At 39.5% G+C, this 15,876-nt stretch overlaps 1 protein-coding gene across 4 annotated transcripts in view; it reads left to right on the top strand.

Annotated features, from left to right (window-relative positions):
- LOC146559127 (vascular endothelial zinc finger 1-like) overlaps window positions 1–15,876 on the top strand; it is a 38,047-nt gene that overhangs the window by 12,510 nt on the left and 9,661 nt on the right. For all 4 annotated transcript variants that reach the window (XM_085244852.1, XM_085244850.1, XM_085244851.1 and 1 more), the window contains exons 3-4: window positions 11,417–11,486; window positions 11,925–12,093. In XM_085244852.1, coding sequence (XP_085100978.1) covers window positions 11,417–11,486; window positions 11,925–12,093 — 239 coding nt within the window. The remainder of the gene's footprint in view (window positions 1–11,416; window positions 11,487–11,924; window positions 12,094–15,876) is intronic.

Genomic DNA, 15,876 nt, shown 5'->3' with positions numbered 1-15,876 from the left:
AAAAACAACTACACGTAAAATAATTACACCGTGATGCCTCTGCCTTTCTAAATGGAGGGACAGTGACTGCGTGTGTGTATGTAAGCGTGTAAAACTGCAGATATTCAGCTTAACAGTATTTTCTCTATCTGCCATTCTGCAATTCATCTCATGTAAACAATAACGTGGCGCACAGCGTGACGTGAAAAAAGGCACATAACTTTGACATTGCGTGACGAACTCTGTATTCCTCGTCCACACGTAAACGCAAAAAAGGAGTTTTTAAAAAATCTCAGTTTTTGGTGATTCGAAACGCCGTTTGTGTGGACGAAACAGCTGCGTTTTCAAAAATACAGTAGGTGTGGACGTAGCATAAAAGAGTTAGTAGTTTATTTTATTACTACCTGTAATTTATTGCAGTCTACTTGTATTAGCTTAATTGTTTACTAAATGTTTGAGGTGTGAAATAAACAAAATATGGGTGTGTGTGGTTGGAGGATGCGTTAGTGCGTTGGGGGGGGCGCGAACATTTTTCTTGTAAAACAAAGGGGGGCCTAGCAAAAAGCGTTTGGGAACTACTGCCTTAGATGATAAAAACAGTTCTGAACCAGTCATTTGGAGTGATGCTCTAGCAACACTGAACTGTCAAATATGACACTGAGGTTTCTGATGCTTGATTAAACAGAACAGTCTTAAGCAGCTGATATGCGGCCTAATTTCTGAAATCATATGGTCATGAGCAATAATCAAAGTTCTTTTTTTTTTTCTTTTTTTTTTTATTTAACTGGAAGAAGTTGTTTTAACCACTGCTTGAGATCTGTCAGGCAATTACTTAAACTAGACAATTTTACAAAACTAAAGAGACTTTGAAAGAAAAGTATAACTGGATGTCATCAGCATAGAGATAATGGGAATTATTATTGTAATGCCTAATGATTTGGCCTGGGGGGTAAATATTGACCAAAAAGAGAATCAGACCCAAGACAGATCCCTGAGTAGGGATGGGTATCGAAAACCGGTTCTTGTTGAGAACCGGTTCCCACTGTTTCAATTCCTTGGAATCGTTTGCCACTTTTAAAAACGATTCCCTTATCGATTCCAGTCGCCCCGAATGACGTCATCACGTTGAGTAGCGTCTTTTACCCAGTAGGAAACACGGCGCCTGAGCGGCACAAACGCTCAAAAGTTTGGTTACACTTTATGAGAAAGGATGACAACAGGGCAACGTGCAATACTTGCAAAGTAGAGATTTCATCAAAGGGAGGAAACACTACGAATATGCAAAAGCATTTGCTCAAAAAACACGCGATTGCTTTCAACGAATGTCGTGTTTTTGATCCGCTCCGGACTAGCGAAGCTCAACCCAGCAGCAGCGGTAGCGTTTCCACGTCCTCTCCCGTTAATACTGCAGGTAACTAATCAATTAGCATTGCATATTATGTTAGCGCGATTTACCTTATTACAAAACCTGCTATTACTGTGCGTTGCATTTAGATAACCATGATGAGAGAGACAGAGTCTGGCTGGCTCAGATGCTGGCAGTTCTCGCTGCAGTCTACCGGTAGCGTCTCCTTTCAGGCCAGGATAGACGAATGTCACCCAGCAGTGTCTAAGTTTGTGGTCAAAGGCTTGCACCCATTTGCCACAGCAGATGCCCCCGATTTCACTTTGGTAAGTGAATGTGTTTAATTGTAGGCAGGGACATTACTGGATATTCTTGTGTAATTGCTACAGAATAATTTATGTTAAACTTTGTTATTGCTACAGGAGAATATTTATTTTATTATTTTACATATACATTTTTTTCCTGGGGACCCTGTGACACCCCATTGAAGAGCCGTAGGCTGGATCTCTTAAGATCTCACTGTTGGGTTTGTAAGGCCATGTTACTCCTAAATTTCTATCTTGTTCAAAGAGAAGATATAAAACACAGTTCTAAGCTAATCGACTTTAGTGTTCTCCTTTTTAAAAAAAAAGAATCGATAAGAGAATCGATAAGGAATCGAATCGTTAAACAGAATCGAAAATGGAATCGGAATCGTTAAAATCTTATCAATACCCATCCCTATCCCTGAGGTACCCCACAAGGCAAAACTGTCGTTTCAGACGTCACTTGATTCACAAAAACGGCAAAAGATCTCTCAGATATGACAAACTATTTTAAAACAAAACCAGTAATCTCAAACAGTCCTTGAGCCTATTAATCATAATACTGTGATCAATGGTATCAAAGGCAGAGGCTAGGTCCAACAGAACCAGAACTGTGTACTCTCCAGTGCAGCCATCACGATGTCACTAGACACTTAAAGTAAAGACGTTTCAGTGGAGTGCAATTTGCTAAAACCAGACTGAAAAATGTCCATAACATTATTTTTCTCCAAGAAATAGTTGTTTTGCTACTGTTTATTTCCCCAACATTTTTAACACAAAAAGCAGTTTGGATATTGGCCTGTAACTGTTTGGAGACTGATCCAAATGAGGTTTGTTTAATATTTGCTCAACAACAGCATGTTTAAAGAAGCTGGGAAGTAAGCCAGTATGAAGAGAAGTATTCATCATTTCCACTAAACAGGGGCCAATTGTCAAAGACACTAATGAAAAATGCAGCCGGTAGGACAACAAGAGGGCGTGAAGTTGGTTTCAAATGACCAAGCAGAGCCCTGATTTACTGTAATGTAACAGGAGCAAAGAAGGACCAAGTATCAAAGGAAAGCAAATTGTAAGCATGATACCGAGCACACTGTGGGGCAATATTAGACTTGATGGCAGTGACCTTATTTGGGAAGTTCTTCCCTCAGTGATGGTGTTGGTGACCGTCCTCACTCAACCTGAGCTATGACATGCTGGCTGACAGGGTCAACACACTGTTTGGCTTCAATGTCAGCTGTTGAGATTTGAGGGAGTACTAAGGCTACGTCCACACTATCTGGAGCATGTACAAACTGATATTAATGTTTTTTAGGGGTGTCAAAATTGAGAGCAATCAAAACAACTGCTATATAATGCACTCCACTATCTTTGTTTAATTGGTCACATGACTGCATCACATGACTGAAATGCATCATCGTTTTAGAAAGTCTGCGTTTTCGAGTGTCCACACTGTGATGGGACAGCTCCGTTTTGAAATGTATGCGTTTTCGAGAGCCTTTTCAAAACGCTGCGTTTTTCCTTGGGGGAAAACGCCGTCTCAGTGTGGACGGGAGGCCAAAATGGAGAGAAAACGATCGGTTTTTGTTTGAAAACGCATTAGTGTGGACGAAGCCTAAGAAAGCGACCTGGATGTCATTCGTGAAACTGTCAGCCAGACTGTTTCACGAATGTGGACAAAGATAACACAAAAGCAAGTTTCATAAAGATGTTCTCTCCTCTGTTTTACCCTCTCAAAGAAAGAGTACCTATATGGCTCTACAGTTTGGTGATATTGTCCTCTGTCAATCCGATCGTTCAGTCTGACGTCACTAGCAGTGTCTGGGCCTAAACTCTGCTGCAGGTCCATATATCAAATGATCACTGTGGCATTACTGAGAGTTAAAACACTGTCTTAAGTCTTTAATCTTTAATAAAATTATCAGCGTTCTGCTCTACCAGGTGTAACAACTGGAAACGGAATTTATGACATTTAACGGAGTTAGAAGTTGGCAGGAAGTTAGCTCGCTAGCTTCCATCGAAATACAATATAGCATGTCCTGACTGCGGCGGTTTGGAAACAAATTCAAACGTTCAGCTCTGTTATCACTTCCAACATAAATGAAGACAGAAAACTAAACAGCAGTGACGTTTGTAGGGTTACTGAAGTTGGGCTAGCTGGTATATAATGATGTGCTACGTGACCGCTAGCGACACAGCTATGTTAGCATAATATAAACAAGCTAACTTTTTTTCCACTCGATAAAAGTTAACGTGAGGGTTCTCAGTGGTCAGGAACAAATGTAATCGCATGGCAGGATGCTGTATAAGGACCAAACTTCAGCCAGGAGAACAACTGAGATAATCCATCCACAATACGAGGTTAATCATTCATATACTGCTGCATGGGCTGGGCTGTAGTTACATCGTAAGGTTTTTAAAAACTGAGCTTAAATAAATGATTAGCGGTAATAAACGCCGAGGGAGGTCAACGGTGATCACTGACTTTTTTTTAGGAGCTTTTTGAGATTAAATAGAAGAAAATACAAAGCATTAAACATGTTAACAACACAAAAGCCATATTAAGTGCAGACTACTTTAGGCCCAGAAGTAGGATTCGTCACGTCATCGCTTAATAATCGGATACCACGTCCAGTTTACCACTTAAGTTGCTGCTTGCCTTTGGCAGTTCAACCAGGACACAGTGGGTATTTGCAGACTGTTTAGCACTTTCCTGCAAGATATGTGGAGCGCCTTCACATCCAGCTTCAGCTTGTACCATCCCAGTACAAAATAATTCATAGCCCAGTGGTTCTCAAATTTTTCACAATGAGTACCACCTCATAAAATACAGTGGAACCCCGGCTTACGAAGACCCCATTTAACAAAAAATTCAAGTTACGAAGGCACTGAACAGCAATATTTTTGCCCGTGGTACGACAAAATGCCTGTGTAACGAAATCCGTTTGCGAAATGTGCTTCACTGTTCCACGTGAAAGACGTATTGTTGTTGCAGTGCACTATTTCGCGTGCTTTTCGTTTGCAATTAGCCTATCGTAAGGCATAAATATGAGCGAGTTTAAAAAAAAAAAAAAAAAAAGTTAAAATATATCATTGCACAGTGTACATACGTACATTAATTAACGTAAATGTAAGTTTTAGTTTTAATGTTTAGAATTAAATTTCATAATGTTATGTACACATACGTACGTATTAGGGGTGCAACGATACAGAAAATTCACGGTTCGGTTCAGTTCGATACTTTGGTGTCATGGTTCGATATTTTTTTCGATACAAAAAAAATGTTCATGCCTTTTTAATTTGTCATTTATTAAATTTTCACGGCACATTCCGCACCGCATCTCTGTGCGTTCATCATTTGTTTGAAGCCAGCTCACCTCCTGCAACTACTTTTCCGAGAATACGCGCTTCTTTTGTGGTTCGGACTCCTTCTGACATTTGTTTGGAGGTGGAGGAACACCAAAGTAATTGCTTAAAGGAGCTTCTTCGACATCTTTAAGAGGTCTAAACAAATGTCTGTCCTCCTCCTGAAAATCTTATGTACGCAAACACGCGTTGCAACTTCTTATCTTGTGCGCGTTTTTTATTTTGACAGCGAATGCGCACCTGCGGACCACTTATGTGCACCCCTGGTTATTTAGCTTGTCATATTGCAGCCACAGAAATTCTTTTGTCCATGAAACCATAAAGCTGCACTTTCTTTTTGCCTTATAGTCTGATTTGTCATAACTTTTCAGTTTTGTGGTAAGCTTTTCTTTGGCTGTCACTTCTTCACCCTGACCTGTCTTATTTGGCTCAGCAGAACTAAAATATATATCCTGCTGCTTTTACTCACGCACTCACATAACGCTCAGCGATTCTCTGCGCGATCAACCTCTCACATGTTTAAGCTGCGGGAGATTTCACTTGTCATGTTTGCATAGTAAGCTAACGATTAATAAGACGATGTCAGAGGAATTGGTGCGCAAATTATCATCACTCACCAATCAGTGCTGTCGCTCTCTATACGCAGTTCGCGCAATTGCAAAGTGAAAGCAAAAAACAAGCGCAAATTCAAACGCGATTTCAATATGTCACATATTGACAGTGGCTCACCGATGCCAATGACATAATTACCCAGCTAAATTTCCGAAAGAATGCAAAAGCATTGACATATATTTTTCCTTCCTACGATAGCCCGACGGGCAGGGCAGAGATAGATTTTGGTAGCCCGACTGGAAAAATCGCTAGCGATTTTGCGAGCCCTGTATCTGATTGAGGAATCACTCATCTTTGGAAAAGAGAGTTTATTACAGAGAAATGTCTCTTTTCAAAATAAAAGCTATACTATACGCTTTTTCTGGGCTATATTCTCAGCAGCATATTAAACATATCAGGTCCCCATGAGGGAGAATCATGTGCTAAAGCTGTCTAAATGACTCGGGTAAAGTTTGTAGCATGCGTGCTTGTTGTTTTTGTCTGCTTCCACTTGTCTTTGCACTAGGATGATGTCGGCGTAAATGTGCAGTCATATTCGTTGTGTTCCCACTAGTGCTGTCAGCGTAAATCTCGTTGAAATGACGTTAACGCCACAACACGGCAAATCTCCGTTAACGAGCTACCGCGGATCGCCCCGTGTATGGGGCTGGACGGCCAACACGTTAATGAGCTAACTGCGCTAACACACTAGCTCCCACCCATGTAATTGAGCATTGCGTGGCACATCCAACATACTGTTTTACTTTTGTCCATGACGCGCTTACCTTCAGGGTCATACGTCACATGAAAACCCAAATAGTTCCAAACGCCAGATCTGAATGAGGGTGGGGGAGGTTCAATTTGCCATGTTGCAAGGAGAGCTTAACTTCTGTCTCGCTAGCTTGCCCTGCACTCAGTGAATCTGCGTTCGACTACTCCGCCTAGGCTGCACTGTCGAGCGCAGATCCACTGAGCGCTCAACACAGACAGCATCGTCAGAAGCAAAGTTGATAAAATAAATGAAAACTTTTGTATTGTTCGATACGTACCGAATATGCGTACCGATCCGAAAGCACTGTATCGAACGGTTCAATATCGATACGAGTATCGTTGCACCCCGTGTGTGTGTGCGTGCGTGCGTGCGTGTGTGTGTGCGTGCGTGCGTGCGCGCATGCATGAAGAACTTCGTCTTCAGCCAGCATCGCCTCACTCAAAAGGCGATGGAAAAAGGTGCTTCAACTTAAAAAAAATTTGACTTACGAAAGACCCTCTGGAACGAATTAATTTCGTAAGTCGGGGTTCCACTGTATATGGCTCTTCAAGTACCACCCTTATCACCAACATTAAAGTACAGTAGTATAGGCCTACTTAACACCACATACAGTTTACACAGACAATTTTATTTCTTATATGAATGTTATTTATTTTAACTGTCATAAACAGGATGTGACAAGTGATAATAATAACTACTGTACTGCACTACAGGTGGGATATCCAATCTTTAAATGATGACCTGATGTAACCTGCTTCTGCGCCCAAGCTACTCTACACTGAATAAAACTGTGTTTTTAACATGTTTTAATGCTTTATATTTTGTTGTATCTAATCTGAACAAGCCCCCCAAAAAAAAGTCATTGATCATTGTCGGCCTCTCGGTTTTTATCATCATTATTCATTTTAAAGCTCAGTTTTTAAAACCTTACAATGTAACTACAGCCCAGCCCATGCAGCAGTATTGTTCTCCTCACTGAAGTTTGGTCCGTTTACAGCATGCTGCCATGCAATTACATTTGTCCCTAACCATCAGAAATCTTTATCGTGTGGGGGAAAAAGTTAGCGTTCATCCTCCAGCTTCACTGTTTGTTTTTTATGTTAACCATAGCTGTGTAGCACATCATTATATACCAGTTAGCCCAACTTTAGTAACCCTACAAACGCCAATGCTCTCTCTCAGGCCTCGGTGATGGTACTGCTCTCGAGCTTATGGAGAGGATGCTGTCCTTGTTAGGAACTGATGACACTGGAAAAAACGTTTTCTTTCACTCTATCCAAGGTCACCATGTCTATAATGGCTTCACCAATTTTGCTCTGCGCTGTGTGCAGACCGACTCCACATGAAACAATAACAACATCATCATCAGCTGTTGTGTTATCAGTCTTTTCTTTGAAATACTGGGGCTGCGTGGGCTTAATGTTGTCATGCTTTTTATTCACATGCCTGCTCCTAAATATTTTTTTTTATTGCAGGTATATTTTTAGTTGCAAATGTGGGTGAAACACTTGAATTTACTTGGTAACAACTGAGTGCTACTGAGCCATGTTATAAATGAAGCATGAAAGCAAAACATTTGTGTCGAGGACTTTTTATAATAGTTATTCTAATTCAATGAATTGTTTCAGCCCTAATCTCAGCCTTGCAAGATGTTGTCACAAAACATCAAAGGCTTTGTTTGTTTGTTTAACCTACTAGTTAAAGTGAGCTTAAAAATAAATGTGGTTTAATTAGTTTAATTGTGGTTTAAAAACGAAAACTGACCAAAACTAGTGTGAGGACTTCATAAGCTCAGCTCTGAGGTTCTCTGACGCTGCTGTCAAAAGTTATAAATGGCCTGTAACACTACCAGTAACTATGGAAGGCCAGGGCTGCCATAATGAATTAATTAAATACGCCATTAAATAATTCATTAAATGTAGCAATAATTATTTACAATCGGAAATAATTAATTACATAAATATTTACGACGCATGTAATTAATTATTGACATATTTAATTAATTATTGACACATTTAAATAATTATTGACAGGTTTAATTAATTAATAATTTATTTATTTAATTCATTTTGGCACTTTTGTCCCCTTCATCTCTCTCCTTGAAATAATTTTATCTGTCAGCCTCACCCATCAAACGAAGTGGGCGGGGTTAACGCTGCCCAAGCAGCTTCTCTAACATTTGATTGGTTGCAAAGTAAGTCAAGACAGGTCAATCCTAGATAATCGATTGCTTGTGTGGACTTGGGGCAGCCAGGTATCCTAGAATGCATTTTAAATCACAGGCAGCAATGGTGGTGGTGTAAAGTTTTAAAATACCCCATTTTTCTGTCACCAACTACACTTTTAATAGTGTTTTAGCCGCTAATGTCGCGGCGTAATCTTCACATGTCTGGTCAGGTTGTCGACATAGAACATGTTTGCAAAAGTGCTCAGATGTTTTCAGCTCTGCTAACAGTCAGCTGACAGAGTGCACCGAGCTCACAGCCCCGGTGTACCAGCTTAACTGTTTTTGTTTTGTTTTTTTTAGTTTGTTTGTTAGTTGTTGATTGATATAGAGAGGGAGAGAGAGAGAGATAAAATTATTTATTTTTTTTTTATTTTTTTTCTCCTTCCCCGGTCATGTTATGTTTAACTGTCAAAGGCTTGTTACAAACTATGAAACACATGGTGCAGACTTCTGGATGTTAGAAGAAAACTAATACTGCTCATGAATGAGACTAAAGGCAGGAAGGTGTCCTTTAAATTTGTTAATAGGACCTCCCTATTTATATCATAGTTTATGATATAGCACGTGTATTTCAGTTATAGCCTACTTATTTCAGTGTAGTGGTGAACAGTTACACAGCTCACGTGGGCGTTATCTGTAATACTCCTTAACTATAATTTATCCAAGTTAACTTCAGTTGACCATTCAGACAGTTCTTTTGCAATGAAAAACATAAACACCCATGCTGCCGGTAGGTTTCAGCTGTGCCAGCTGTTTACATTACAGCTGCTTATGCAGTAACCATGGTAACAACGGACTCTGAGCGGCTGGATTGACACAGGCCAGACAACAATTTTACATATATGATCTTAAAACAGGACACAGCCATTATCTGTCCTGGCCTCATATCAAATGTGAACGCAGACTGAGTCTATGTTTGACGTTTGCTTTATATCTAATCTTCCTCTCAAACATTTAAACGGCAGCGAGTCTGCAGCTGAGGGAATACAAACTCAAATTGTCGGAACAGGTTTGCTCGTTTCTTGCGTGTATTCATTTGGTGATTTATTAAATGTATAAATGTTATTCTAATCTGCTGCTGAGTCTCTTATGCTGATGAAAATGCAGAAAACACAGATCACAAACACCTGTTCAACTAATCACTTTTATTCCACTTTGATCTGTGACAAACTGACGGTTCATCTCTGTTAGTGTTGCGTTAGACTGCTATATTTTCTTGTTCTTTATGCTGTAGATTTTCACGTCTCTGGAATAGTTGGCATTAATAAGGATGATTTTCTGTTAAATCATATTAATATGACCCGTGACATATTCGTAGATGACAGTTAGATTAGTCAGCCGGGAAACTGGGCTAACTCGGAGAGCTGAAGATATCATGGATATGCTGACCTCGCTCCGTGGTGTACAGGGCCGTTTACCCTCATGATTAATATTCACAATAAAAATATTAGCCGAACATCATGAAGTCTGTATGCGTTTCATAGTGTTGAACAACCTTTGTATAGTTAAAGCCAGCAGTTACTACATGACAGAAACGCCAACGTTATCTCTTTTATGCATTTATACGCAGGTCATGCTGATTACTGAACAAAAACCCAAAGATCAGCTGTTAATTGAATTTATTTCCTCTCTCTCCTCCTTAAACATGTTTTTAATGTTATTTATAATTCAGAATTGGCGACTGAAACACGTAGGACACATAAGAACATCAGGAAATAAAAACCCGATGAATATAACCTCAGTAAAAGAAGTCAGTGTCAGCGGGGGTTATTATAGCTGTGTACCGGGGTCTGCGCTTTGTCGGTGGTAATAACAGCTCGATTGCTTGCGAGGCAAGCGGGTCTGTCCCACGCTTTGCCGTGAGACTGGGCAGACATCTCTGAAATCATCGAAGCACTTTTGCGAAGAGGCTCTATCTTGACAAACCAACCAGACATATGAAGATTAAACCACTACATTCTCGGCTAAAAAAAAAAAATTATTAAAACGGTATTTGGTGACACACAAACAGGGTTTTTCAAAGTTCAGTTCTGTTAGTTTCCACATGCCGGTTGTTGTGTGGTAAAAACAATGGCCACCAGGCCAAAGCAATGGTTTTGACTGGATCAGTGTTAACCCCGCCCCCTGAGTTTGATGGGTGAGGTTGACAGATAAAATTATTTCATGGTGAGACCTGAAGGAGTCAACTGTGCCAAAATGAATTAATTAAATACACCATTAAATAATTAATTAAATGTGGCAATAATTAATTAAAATGTGAAATAAATAATTAATTAAATGTGTAATTAAGTAATTAATTAATTAATTACATGTGTCGTAAATATTTATGTAATTATTGACACATTTAATTAAATATTGCCACATTTAATAATTTCTTTCACATTTTAATTAATTATTGCCACATTTAATTAAATATTTAATGGTGTATTTAATTAATTCATTATGGCAGTCCTGGTGTTCCATAAGTATCTACCTATTTATGCAGTGTAGGATTTCTCAATCCTAAAATACATAATATTTCATTGTGAGTATTTTACTGATTTTAATTAAATGATAAAACTTCTCAATAAAATTAGGTGATTCGTCCCAGATAGATATTAAGTTTGTGTTACCTTCTTCATAGAAAACCATGCATCTATATTTCTGGCCTCCTGACAAGCAAAATAATGTTTGGAATTGTTTTTGTGATCGGTTTTGTGTTATTTGGGTTTTATGTAAAGGGAAATCTAATAGTATAAGGGATTCTTGGGTTAAAACTTAGCCTGGATTTTTCAGTTACTGTAACTACCACATTACCCAGCCTTAAATTGGTATGTATATATCTCACCTTTCAGACCTGATCATCTAAGCTGTCATGTCAAGCACGTCCATTCCTCAGAGAGGCCATTTAAATGCCAAGTAACGGTAAGAGTTGTGACTGGGTCTCTTGCTTTCATGTTTATTTTAAGTTTACATTGTGTGTCTTCATCACAGGCCAATAAAGGGCAGTTTTGTTTAGAGATTAGCTGCCACTCAGAAACTGTTAATTTCCATTTGTATCATGTCTTATGGTTACTTTGTATATTATAATATCTGAGTTCTCTGTGCTTCAAATATGCATTTTCTGAAATGTAGTGGCTGGTAGTCCATGGTTTTTGGCAAAACACATTTGTGATCAGTCATGCTGCTCATGAAAGTAACATGAACAATCTTGAGGTTGATCACAGAAAATGGCAACCAATGCAGCACAAGCTGCACTAGTTATCTAGAGTGTCCTTTTTGCAAAGTGTTTTGTTAATGAAGTGAAACTACAATACAAGTTGAAAAAGAAAAATTGATTTCCTGATTTCTCATTTTTCTCAGGCTTGTACGTCTGCTTTTGCTACCAAAGACCGCCTGCGATCTCACATGATCAGACATGAAGGCAAAGTGACCTGCAACATCTGTGGCAAAATGCTAAGTGCTGCCTACATCACAAGTCACCTCAAGACCCATGGGCAAGCTAGCTTCAACAGCCCATGTAACAATAAAGGTAGGTGCATATCTCCTTCCCTTATTTGCTCACTTTTGCATTTGCAATAATATTGCTGCGGTAATGATTACAGATATGGAGCATTTAGACGGACAACGTGGCTCCAATTCCTCTCAAAATGAAGTCAAAATTACCTTTTTGTGGGGGCTGCCATATTGCACTTTTGGAGCCCAAGTATGAACAGTAGTGACTTGAAGTGGAGTTGCTGCATCACACTCCCACCCACACACCCGCTGGACGAAACCGCGAACAAACCCGCCTACACTTTTTATATAGCCCAGCTGCTCCAATTTTGAGGATATCTGCTGATGGGTTTACCACGACTGATGGTTCGTTAAATGAAGGTGAATACAACCATGTTGCTATAATTTAAAAAGACACAGCTTAACATCTTATAGTTCTACAACATCTGGCATCACTCTGTAGCCCCTATTGTTAATGTGTTAGCTAGATTAGCCTTTAGTGTATGCACTGTGTTAGAGGCTTGTTGCTAGCTAATTAGTGATGCTACACGCCTATGTTACTTTCATAGACTTGGTTTGAATGATACAGCACTACTTAGATTTTTAAATATTGTCCTTTGAGATTTTAACGTAAGCCTGAGGATGATATAAAAATGAAGATTTAAGCAGTTTTAGATCCATAGCACTCACAGAGCACTCTGCAGTCTGGTATCATGGAAACTTTAAAATAAAATATTAGATTTTAAAAACACAGCAGTGGAAGGTTAATAGAAGTGTAATTTGTTCTTTTCATTTAATACCAGGATCCAGAGTTCACCTTATTACTCACAGACACATTTCACCAGGGGAAAATGAGTGAAGGATACCATCAGGACCAAGCTAGGTGTTGTGGAGCCAGAGGTTTCCAGAAACTTTCTCCCTTTCTTTCATCACTGCTGTCCTATGCCAGATTTTCGGTTGTCCCACTGAGAGAGACATTATTTCAGAAACATCAGGAGGAATGAAGCAGGACTCATTATCTTCACTAGCAGCTCCCTCAGAGGGATATCTTCTTCAGATCTCCATCGTAGACCCATCACAGAACATCTTTAAACCCAGCACTTCATAAACAATGTGATGGCGACCTTTGCCTTGTGTAATGTTAGCAGTAGTGCACATCATCCTCAGATAAAGCACAGAGGACCTGGACTTTGACATAACAATGTTGTATTCAGTCCAGTAGAAACATATTAAAATTTAAAATACACATTATTGTCTCTTGTTACTCTTGTATGAATGGCTCTTAATTAATTTATGATAAATAACACACTATTAGCAAAACACAGTGTGAAAGTTTTTAGTTCAATATACAAGTAAAGACCTTTGACGTTCCAAATCATGTCCTTTTCATGCAGCTGACTACAGTCAGTGTTAAAAGCAGAGGCTGTGCAGATCTGAGATCAGCAGGTTTCTGCTGAGTTACTGCTTATGCTCCTGTATAGTGAGACCAGTCACCTGGATGTTAGACTTTTATCAATAAAACGGCTGCAGCCTTCACTGACAGCATCTCATGTGGTACTTTTTAGTCTTAGTACTGTTTTCATCAGTTAATTTTGGAGTTACTACAAAGAGTGAATATATAGGATCATTTGTCTGTTGCCACTTGGGGGTGCTGAGGTCGGAATCTCAGGGCAGCATCTGTAATCACAGAGAAAAGAATCATTGCAAACAATGAAATGTTTATTTCATTTCAAACCCATCCAACCCACCCTCTGTTTGGATAGTTAAATTTGTGATTGACATGACATTGGCCAATCAGATGAAAGGAAGAAAAACAGGGTCAAAATTCGTATTTGTAACTTGAAACTTGAGTGCAGAGTTTCACAAGTATTTTTGGGCTAAGTCCACACACAAATCTTTTTTACACGCACACAAATTCTTTTTACACATACAAATCCTAATTTACAAGTACAAAACTGATTTACAAGTACTAAATATTTATGACCACAATTTGAGCCCATAGAGTTTGAAATCCTTTTTGTAACCATGTCTCTTACAGGTGCCATTTGTGGTCCTTATACACACACACAGTACGGTAATATTACGTTGAAGCAGAGTACGTATTACTCCGCGAGGCTCCTCGGTAGCCGTAATGCTCCGACAATCCATCAAGCAGTGCAGCTTCGTAGCTTACCAAAGTCGTACCAAAAATTTTTTTGAAAGGTTTCTGAGCGCTGTGTACCACAAAATCAGTTCGCGGTTAGTAAGCACAACCAGAATTCATACATATGGCACACTGTCGGTCTTTGAGAAAATGAAAGGATTTTAGGCGTCAACGCGTTAGCGCAGCTCGTTGATGCCGTCCAGCCCTACGCGCAGGGTCATCTACGGTAACTCATTATCAGAGATTTGCCCCGTTAATGCAGCTATGGCGTTAATGTCACGCTGACAGCACTAAAACGGTAATCTCCAAATCTTTTCTTTTTACCGACCAGCTCCTCTTTGATAGCTGCTGTGTCCATCTTGTCGTTGCCTGCAGGTGAAGCGATGGGGGAGTGGGAGTTGTGTTCAGTGAAGGAGAGAGCCGAGGCAGAGTAACGTTGCGTAGAGACAAAAGTGGGCGAAAGAGAGGCAAACTTGCGGTTCCACAAGTATAATTATAACATAACATAGACTATATCATACAAACGATATTGTCACATCTCAAATCTCGTATAAAAATATATCGATATATTTAAAAACTTGATATATCGCCCAGTCCTAATATCACAGTATAATTTAAAGCAAGTGCGGTAATGATATATATCACGATATATTCTTTTCTTCTGTAGAACGTATTTTACACACTATAAGGCACACTTAAAATCCTTTAATTTTTTCAAAAATCGACAATGTGCACAGAAATCTGTCTTTAGTACGACTTTGGTAAGCTATGAAGCCGCACCGCTTGATGGATTGTCGGAGCATTACAGCTGCCGTAGTCAGGAGCCTTGCGGAGTAATCTGGGTCCAAAACTCTGTCAGCTTCAGGTCCCAAAGTCAAACGAACACTACGGCATTACTGAGAGTTAACAACTGTCTAAATTCTTTCATCTTTAATAAAATGATCAGCATTGCTGCTTTACCAGGTGTAACAATTAAGTTTAACATCCAGGCATCCATGAAGACAGAATTTATTAAATTCAACGCAGTTAAAGTTAGCAGGAAGTTAGCTCGCTAGTTTCCACCTAAACATGATATAGCATGTTCTGACTGAGAGATTTCTGAAAAAATTAAACGTACTGCTCTGCTATCACTTCCAACATGAAGTGGAATGAAGACAGAAAACTAAACCGCAGTGACGTTTGTAGGGTTACTGAAGTTTGACTAGCAGTGATGTCCTACGTGATCGCTAGCAAAACAGCTATGTTAGCATAACATTAGCAAAGTGAAGCTGAAGGATGAACGCAAACTTCTTTCTACTCGATAAAAGTTAACGTGAGGGTTTCTGGTGGTTAGGGACAAATGCAATTGCATGGCAGGATGCTATAAACGGACCAAAATTCAGTCAGGAGAACAACTGAGATAATCCATCCACAATACGAGGTTAGTCATTAATATACTGCAACAACATGGGAACAGAGCAGCTGCGAGAGAATTCAGCATTAATGAATCAATGGTATGGAAGTGGAGGAAGCACCGTTTTTGGCTTTCCCCATATTCCAAAAGTGCTTTGACTCTTTGCTATTACTGTCACCCGGCATAATTTGCAGATAATGTTGTTTGCAGCCGCTGCAATGCTTTCGACCAAAACAGGCGCAACTTGATGACACCATCAACATGCGCTATCGCGATAGAGCGGT

The sequence above is a fragment of the Mchenga conophoros genome, linkage group LG14 (genome assembly GCF_057382185.1).
Source record: "Mchenga conophoros isolate Kocher_MC1m ecotype Shallow Benthic linkage group LG14, M_conophoros_male_GT1.1, whole genome shotgun sequence".
In the NCBI taxonomy this organism is placed as follows: domain Eukaryota; kingdom Metazoa; phylum Chordata; class Actinopteri; order Cichliformes; family Cichlidae; genus Mchenga; species Mchenga conophoros.
The sequence above is the reverse complement of the archived record's forward strand: the minus strand, read 5'-3'. Positions and strand labels throughout refer to the sequence as shown.